The following is a 9,305-nucleotide window of genomic DNA, read 5'->3' on the forward strand; positions in this document are numbered from 1 at the left end:
ACTTAATTAACCTATCTATTATTGAAATGAAGTTGTTAATAAGTTCTAATTAATTCGAAACAAACTGGGGGAATAACTTGATTAACTATTAATAAAGCAACACGAAGCACATAGTTCGTAACATCTGTTTAATGTTGCATTATTCACGTTTCTTCCGATATTCGTATATACTTTATTTTTCCCGTTTTATAAACCCCGGAATTTCCGCTCGAAAATTCTATTAATTATATAATAATTTGAATAACCTGTTATGGTAAATTTACAACGCTTTGCTACAGGTTTAGGTAAATAAGATGTGGCCATTAACACGACGAACAATAAGAAGTGTTAAACGAGGTCACTGGGCTCTTTTTCTTTCTCAAAGCTATATAACGGTTTCCTTACACGGGCGTAGAATTTAAATACCTAATATGTAATAAACCCCATTTATTCTTACTCAATTTACCGTTAACCGGTTTTCGGAGGTTTACCTATGAATCCTCTTCAAATTGATCAGCAGAATCAGATGTTTATTTGTTTAATAAATAATTTTTTTTAATAAAAATGTTTTCTTTTCAGGAATTCACGAAACCGGCCGTCATCCAGCAGGCCTCCTACCTGCTTATTGCAGCAGGACTCTTCATGTTCATCCTCAGCTTTCTGGGATACTGCGGTGCCTTGAGGGAATCCAGATGTTTGCTCAAAACGGTAACAATTTTCTACTGAATCAATCAAATTAATAAAATTTTAGTCAGATATGTGATTTATAATCAAATTAATTTCTGTTCTTAAATTAAGTAATTTTTTTTTTATATCTTAACTAAGTGAGTTGATAATCATTTATTAATAGCTATTAGACAATTAGTAAATTGCTTATTATACTAGTTGAAAAACTAATATTTTTAAGTTTTTTTGTTATGTTCCATCCATTGATTTATGGTTTGAATATATGAATTTTCATCATTTTGATCAAGTTGGAATACGAAAATAACATTATAATTAATGTTGGATACTTTTATTTTCTGTTACCTTTATGTTTTTGTTTCATTCAAATCTTTAGTGAAAAACGTTGGTAATTTTAAATTGACAATTTGAACTATTTGTGTTCAAAAAATGAGTAAATCATTGTTGAATGTTCATTTTCTACAAACATTTTGAACTGGCCAAAATTTATATTTTTGGTCATTTTAAAGAGATTATTTTGTATATGTATGTTCATAAAATAAGCAAATTTTTGAACAAACAATTTTGACTATTTACATTCATAAAATGAGAAAATAATTTTCAATATTTTGTATTTATAATTGTGACTATGTATGTACAATAAATAAGCTGAAGTCATTTGTAATTCTGAATAGATAATTTTGTCTATTTATATCCATAAAATGAACTAATAATTCGTGCAACTCTTGATAATTTTTATGGGTCAATTTAGATTATTTATTTATTACTTTTTGCAAGTTTTCAATAATTTTGAATTGATAATTTTTGTTCAAAAAATTATCTAATCATTCCTGCAAATTTGAAGTAATTTTATAGGCAAATTATTCTGGAAGATCTTTGAAATAAAATAAGAAAATCATTCAATTTTTTTGTTTTTAATTTTTTCAATAAATTTGAATTGATAATTATGATTATTTAATTTAGCTAAGTATTAAAGTTTTTCGTAATTGCAAATAGATAATGTTTACTATTTTGAAGAGACAATTTTTCAATAATTTTGAAATGATACTTATGATATTATATACAAAAAAAAGAGCTAGTATTATTGAGTATTTAAGTTTATAAAGTGGATTAATAATTCGTTTAAATCTTAAGTTAAAGTTAGAATATTTATGTTTATAAAATGAGGAAATAAATCATCCAAATCTTAAGTAATTTTGAACAGACAAATTTTACAAGTTTTCAATAATTTAGAAGTGATAGTTATGATTATTTATGTACAGAATAGTTAAAATATATAGTATTAAGTATTATTATTGAGTATTTATGTTTATAAATTGTTCTTTATGTTCATAAAATGAGCAAATTATATAGTTTGAAGTCTTTCGTAATTCTGAATAGATAATGTTTATTTGTGCAAATCAGATAATTTTGAAGAAACAGTTTTTAATAATTTTGAATCGATATTTAATTAAAAAAAAATGAGTAAATAAGTAAATGGTTTTTTGTAATTCTGAATAGATAATGTTGACTATTTATATTTCATTAACAATTTGTGCAAATCTTAGGTAATGTTGAAGAAACTATTTAGACTATGTCAGTTCTTACAAGTTTAGTAATTTTTATTGCCAAATTTGACAGAAATAATTACTATAATTTAAGTAGTTTCTAATGATTGTAAAGAAGAAGTAACAATGTCTATAAGATAATATACTCTGATAATTTCAATATGTTATTGAATAGTTACATTGAGTAAATAAATGAACTTTATTGTTTCTATTAATATTCCAAAATGATCAATTATTTCTTGTATATCAATTAGTACAAGACATTATTTCTCTGCATTGATTTTTTTCTTATCTATAAATACGTGTAATTCGACAATTTATTTTCCGTTCCAGTATGGAATATGCATGGTGCTTATTGTCGTTTTGCAAATAACCGCCGGAGGGTTGGCCGTCGCCTACAAAGAAAAGGTAAAAGTGTAACGCAATTACGACAACTAAAGGATAAACTAATTCCTTCTTTCCATAGGCCGAGATGGGCACGAAGTCACTGCTCAAGGATATGCTCACGAAGAACTACGAGTCCGGCAACAAGACTAACGTCGTGACGGTGGTCTGGAACCACCTTCAAGCCGAGATGCACTGCTGCGGCGTAGACAACTACAAGGACTTCGACGTCACCCCGTGGAAGAAGGACAGCGGCAAGGAAATCCCGGAGTCCTGCTGCGTCCTGCAGGACAAGGCCACCCTCAAGCCACTCTCACCCGGATGCACGAAGAACCCGAGCATCTCCAACTCCTACTTCGAAACCGTTAGTTCCATCATCATCATCCAAACTGTTCTAATTCCATTACTAATTGTGTTTCTTTGTGCAGGGTTGCTACAAGGCTGGATCTGAACTGGTCATGCTGCACATCAAGATCGTGATATACGCCGGAATCGGTCTGGGCATCATCGAACTTCTCTGCATAATATTACCGTTCTGCTTAAGCAAATCCATCAATCAGTATATGAAATATTAAAATAGGAAGAACGTATCGATGATATTTGTGTAAATAAACTACCGCCCTCCCTCAAGCGCGCGCTCTCTTTCCTCTCTTTCTTTCTCACATCTATTATGATTCTGTTTTAAGACGAATGACTTTTAAGGAATAATCCAAAAACATAAAGGATAAATACTAAATATATAAATACTATATATATACACACATATATACAAAAAAAATAACAGTAAACAATAATACTTTTTTTTTGTTCATTTCTTTTCGTTTTGTACTCATAAATCTAGTCGTGATAGTTTATATGCAACGCAAAATTTAGTGATTAGTAGTTATGTATAATAATTATATGTATATTATAATTTCTAATTAAAAAAATAATAATGATAATAAATATACGTGCGTGTATATTTCAAAATAAATGAAATGTGAAGGAGAAGAAGAAGGAAACACGAAATATATGACTGATCTAACTACGAAATGTTGAACGTTTTTTTTTTGTACTAATAATAATACTACGAAAATACAGTTCATTCCGCTTCAAACGAGTTTATTGGCAGCAGTCAAGGCATTAGACGTTTATTTATCTTTCTAATATTATTATATGATTAATTTGTTTGTTTTTTTTGTAAATATAAAATTTAGTAATTATATTGTAATTTAATTTCATATGGCTATGCGTGTCTGTCTCTCCCTGTCTCTCGTTTTTTTTTTCATAAAGGACAGCGTGTTTACCATTTTCAACAAATTATCTCTTTCTTTTCTGCTTATGTAATAAACATTTTCTAAATCTGCTTACTTACAGCAGCTGAGAATTGTACATTTATTTTTTTTTCGTTCATTTTATTTGGTAATGTGAGAAGCGTCTTCTTCAGTTTTCTGTCTTGACTTTGCGAAGTTCAGATGCGACCGTTATGTTAATTTAATAAATTCTATTTCTCAAATAGCGTTAATTGTTCGTAATATCAACTTGTACATTTAGTTTTTTTTTGTAGACACTAAATTTTATACAATACTATTGTACGTTTTTTTTTTCTTAAATAATAAAATTATGAAATTACTTTACTTTTTATTCACCTTTAACATTATATTTGGTATTATAATATTCTTCTGATATTCTAGCAAATAAATATTTTCTCCACTCTAATAATTAAGCTAATAATTGAGAAAAGATATAATTGGAGAAGCAACAAAGAAAATATATAAATATAGAATATACTCAAGATTAACAACATTCATTTCGATGCTGTCAAAGAAGGTTTATATCGAAATCCCGACATCTGAAAATCCAGAATTATTTCACTAATATTCATTGTTTTAAATCTTGATGTGTTTATGCGTTAATTAATTAGATAGTTTTAATTTAGCTCTAAACAATAGAATATCGATGTTCTTTTTTTATTCAACTAGTAAGTAATAATGCTCATTTTTTAAATTCATTTGCTTTACGTCAATTAATCAAATACGGAAAAAAATCTGTCGGGTTTTTATTCTGTCGAGATTTTGATAATGTCGGGATTTCGAATGTCGGTATTTTAATTGTCGGGATTATGATCCGAACTAAAACTACTAGAAAGTCTCATGTGATGATATTTGAATAAACTTATCTCAACTTTTTGACTTACTGTCTATTTTCTATAAGCAAATTGTTGACAATTAGTAATGGAAAACTTCTTTTAGAATTGGGCTAAATCAAAAGAAAAAAAAAATGGAAATTTTCGCGATTAAAAGTGTAATTACAAACTATAGTCAAAAGTACTAAGGAAGACTAAAATAACAGCCAAATAAACTAGAGTGTGCCAAAAACAAAAGAAAAACGATATTTTTAACACTAAAAATTTGTTTTAAAATCTACGGCGAGACGCATCTGGTCCGCGAGCCGTATTTTGCGCATCACTGGTTTAAATAATCCTAAACGATGTAATAAACACATCATTTCTTAATAATCAAGAATTCAATAATTTGGCTCCTTATTGGAAATTTCCTAACTTCATGTTGAAGAAGTTTCGTATAGTGCTACAGTAGTTTATACAAATAACCCGTATTAATGGTAAAATATTAGTATTACACTGATTAATTACAAATAACTGTTAATAATAATTAAAGCAGATAGTCAAAATTTACAATACTAGTATGCAATGACAGAAGATTATCTAACCTAAGCCAAAATTTACAAAAATGTATAAATTAGTCATACCTCGGTTAACATCCTGACAACGAAGCTTCGATATAACGAAGTCCGCAATTTCAAACTTTTTAACTCTTTGAGGGTCGCTGGAACACATAATGTACCACCTTTTGAACATGCATATTATTTTTTTTAGTCTACAAATTTAGGAATTTCTGTCACTTCATAGAGTTAAAAAAATACTCTTTCAAATAAATTTTCGGAGTTATATAAGTGTTTACCAAATACATAATAACAATTTACTGAATACCTACCACAATTAGATATAAAATTAAAATATGCCTTCTTATGTTATTTTTGAGACATCATATTTATCAACCTTTTATGTCAATGCTTCCCAACCTTTTTCACATCACATCACATCTCATAATATGTAATGAGCGTAGGAGTGATTTCCAATATGTTTTTATGTAATAAGCGGTGGAAGTGGAGGGTAACTTCCCTTCTAATATATTTCATATGTCAAATATAACGGTAAACCAATTCTCACCCTGCTTGAGAAGCACTGCTATATATATTACTTCTTCGTGTTATTAATTTGTTGAATAAGCTTCATTTACAAATATGAAGATATTGGCATGGACTATTCAGATTTGGCCAAGTCTTATATAACAACATACAGTAGTAGCTCAGTTTAAGACCTGTATCACCTTCGCTACCTATTTTACAGATCTATTCTCATCCTATTCTTCTGAAAGCTGCAAAAATTAAAGAATTATTAATATGTGGTAATATTTTTCGCACAAGGACATGAAGGATTCAGGATGAGTACACGAATAAATCAAATATGATTTGCTAATTATTGTTTTCACATTGTATAAATAACCTTTATTTCATACTTAATTAATTTCATTGAAAATAATTAATAAATTTAAATGTAATTTTTTGATATATAACTTCTAAACAACTGTATTATACAAAAAATAACACATTATTATATACAAAATATATTTACATATTTCCCCGGTCGACAAAATAAAAAAAATAAAATATTATAGATATATTACCTAAGTCTAAATATACTACCCACTTATTTTTCGCTATACGTATAAAAAAAAACGAAAAATTTGAGAATTGCTTGGCTATTAAAGACAGATTTGTTATATACGGCCTGTTTTTCATAAAACTGTAGCGAGCTATTTTCTTGGGTCAGGAGCACGTCGGGCATTTAGTTAAAATAACAAAGTGTTAAGAAAATACAACTTAATCTTGGTCCAAAATAATGGATTAGAGCATACTGGATGAACTGCTGTAAGCACTACTACCGTCTGATTCTTGCACCTGTGTTAGTGACAATTGCTGCACAATTGCTTCATCCTCTACAGAAGAAATAAAAAACATACATTAATACATTTCTCTTCGTTTTCTTTTTGTCTTTTATAAACGGAGAGAGTCTTAGAAGGAAGAGCATTCTCCGCACAATGGACATGTTTCAAAGCGTATGCAATACATAGTATAAATAAAGTATGGAACTTACTTTGAGATACACTATCAGGTACAATGTTTGAAAGCAGGTCAGTCTCGTTAATGTTTACTGCACAAGTACCAACCACATTAGCTACATGTAAAATAGTTCAAATCAAATAAAAAATAAACGTATTAAAAGATAAATAAAACTTTCAATAAATCATAATTATAAACATAAAGCATTCGAAAGCTTCAAAACAGTCGTTATGAGAAAATAATAACGATTATAAACAAAAATGCTTATATGAGAAAGGAATTGCTTCGAATATGGTCATAATCTAAATTATGATTTTGAAATGTTTTCTTCGATAAAATATAAATAAAATAAAGTGCTGATGAATAGGATACGTGTGATTATAAAAAAGAAACCAAAGTCCCGATGGTTATGGTGTGTATCGTGTAAAGCTTAGGTAGGAAAAATATTGTCAGTTCAGAAGCTTATTGTCAGCATTTTTTGGATAACAAACACTCACCGCTGTCATCATAATCATAGTCTTGGCGCGGGGAAAACTTGCAGCCGCGTATCAAATAGGGTTGCAGCCTATCTTTGGCGGCCAAAATCAGGCCCATGAAGGGCGGAGATGGCGTCATCGGTCTGGAAAGGTACTCAGGATGGAACTGGGTGGCCACGAAGTACGGATGCTTCTTTAATTCGAAGATCTCCATGCGTGTACCCTCGACGTCGACGCCAACGAATTCCAAACCTCCCGCGTCTAAATCTTTGATGTACTTGGGATTCACTTCGTACCTATGTCTATGCCGTTCCTCAATCATGTCCCGGTTGTTGTAAAGCCTCACTGCAAAAAATCAATTAATACCGATGATCACAATTAATGCTGTTTCCAACTTACTTATTTTACTACTGCTGGCGCTTGGCTTGAATATCGTCGATCTCTTTCCAAGCCTCATAGTACCACCCATTTGACCGGTGTTATGTTCCGGCATATCAATTATGATTGGATGTTCCAAATCCTCTTCACATTCCGCGGTGTTAGCGCCTTCCAGCTTGAGCACATTGCGAGCGAATTCAATCACGGCCGTTTGGAAACCCAGGCAGATTCCCAAATACGGTTTGCTGTTCACTCGACACCAATTTGCCGCAGCTATTTTACCCTCAACACCGCGTTTGCCGAAACCGCCAGGAACGATCACACCCCTAAAAAAATAGAGCAAAATCAAATACACATATCTCTAATTATTGAGCAATCAACTTACTCGCTCTTCACCAAATCATGCCAAGCCTCGTGGTAGGAAGCAGGACATTCCTGTTTCATCTCCTCCTCCAAGTTGGAGGCTTCGATGAATTTGATTTTCACGGAAAATCCGGCAGCATTGGCTGCATGCTGCACGGCTTTTGTAACGGAGGTGTACGAATCTTCCAAACGAGTGTATTTACCGACAATAGCTATCACCACTTCGTTACGAAGATTCTCTATTTTCTGTGATAAATCGACCCACTGCTTCATGAATTTCCTCGCCGTTGGCATGGGACTGATGCCTAGCTGAAGGCGTTCATTCAAGTACTCGACGATGCCGTGGGATTCCATCAATATAGGTACTTTGTAGATCGAGGAAAGGTCAGGAATGCATATCACCTGTTCAGGTGCAACGTGACAGAAATTTGAGATTTTGTTACGAACGCTCTGATCAATAGCTTTCTCCGAACGGCATACTATAATATCGGGCGACAATCCTAAACCACGCAGCTCTCGCACCGAAGCCTGTGTAGGTTTTGTCTTCTGCTCTCCAGTTGATCGTGGCTGAAAAATAAAAATAACAAAGTTAATACTCTTATATTATAATAAAAATTGTATAGGACAACAAAATTTTATAACATCAATATGATATAAATCAGATATAAATATTCTTATAATATTCTAAAGTACTAATAAACATTTTATGAATATATATATACAAAAATTCGTACTAATTGTGCAATTATTCTACTCCTGAGGTTAATGACTGTATTTCATATCCTGTATTTAGATTTACTTACTTGTGGTACTAAAGACACATGAGCTGTACAGAAATTCTCCCTTTTCACCCTGAACTGAAACTGCCTGAAAGCCTCAACAAAAGCCATACTTTCAATATCTCCAATGGTACCACCAAGTTCAATTATGCAAACTTCTGGAGTTTTACCAGTTTCACTGACTGGCACTTTGGCGACTCTCTCAACCCATTCTTGGATTGCATCCGTAATATGTGGTACAACTAAAAATGAACAACAATCAATAAAAATTGATGAAAACAATTCTGTTGCTAACTAACCTTGAACAGTTTTGCCCAAATAGTCTCCATGTCTTTCTCTGTCAATGACCATTTTATAAATTTTACCAGTGGTGATGTTGTTGTCTCTGTGCAGAGTAATATCAAGGAACCTCTCATAGTTCCCCAAATCCAAATCTACTTCACCACCATCATCCAACACATAAACCTCACCTGCAAAGTAACAACCATGCAAATTGAAAAAATCGTATAAACCATTTCAAACAGGAAATGTTT

The 9,305-nt window shown here is 31.2% G+C and overlaps 2 protein-coding genes across 3 annotated transcripts in view; one reads left to right on the forward strand and one right to left on the reverse strand.

Annotated features, from left to right (window-relative positions):
* Positions 1 to 558: 558 nt before the first annotated feature.
* Positions 559 to 3,353, forward strand: LOC108558208 (tetraspanin-18-like; the record flags this gene model as incomplete). The annotated part of the gene is made up of 4 exons (XM_017915044.1): positions 559 to 687; positions 2,544 to 2,618; positions 2,677 to 2,958; positions 3,023 to 3,353. Coding segments are annotated over 4 exons (633 nt in total), but the record flags the coding sequence as incomplete, so codon positions are not given.
* A 2,945-nt stretch (positions 3,354 to 6,298) lies between these two features.
* LOC108558212 (CTP synthase-like) overlaps positions 6,299 to 9,305 on the reverse strand; it is a 3,473-nt gene continuing 466 nt past the window's right edge. The window contains exons 2-8 of one of the 2 annotated variants that reach the window (XM_017915047.1): positions 9,072 to 9,242; positions 8,797 to 9,014; positions 8,016 to 8,560; positions 7,652 to 7,956; positions 7,274 to 7,597; positions 6,811 to 6,867; positions 6,299 to 6,652 (exon numbers count right to left, since the gene is read on the reverse strand). In XM_017915047.1, coding sequence (XP_017770536.1) covers positions 6,561 to 6,652; positions 6,811 to 6,867; positions 7,274 to 7,597; positions 7,652 to 7,956; positions 8,016 to 8,560; positions 8,797 to 9,014; positions 9,072 to 9,242 — 1,712 coding nt within the window. In that variant the 3' untranslated portion in view covers positions 6,299 to 6,560. The remainder of the gene's footprint in view (positions 6,653 to 6,810; positions 6,868 to 7,273; positions 7,598 to 7,651; positions 7,957 to 8,015; positions 8,561 to 8,796; positions 9,015 to 9,071; positions 9,243 to 9,305) is intronic. The other variant, XM_017915048.1, reaches the window with a different exon arrangement.

The sequence above is a fragment of the Nicrophorus vespilloides genome, unplaced genomic scaffold (assembly GCF_001412225.1).
Source record: "Nicrophorus vespilloides isolate i.1.1-1 unplaced genomic scaffold, Nicve_v1.0, whole genome shotgun sequence".
Lineage (NCBI taxonomy): Eukaryota > Metazoa > Arthropoda > Insecta > Coleoptera > Silphidae > Nicrophorus > Nicrophorus vespilloides.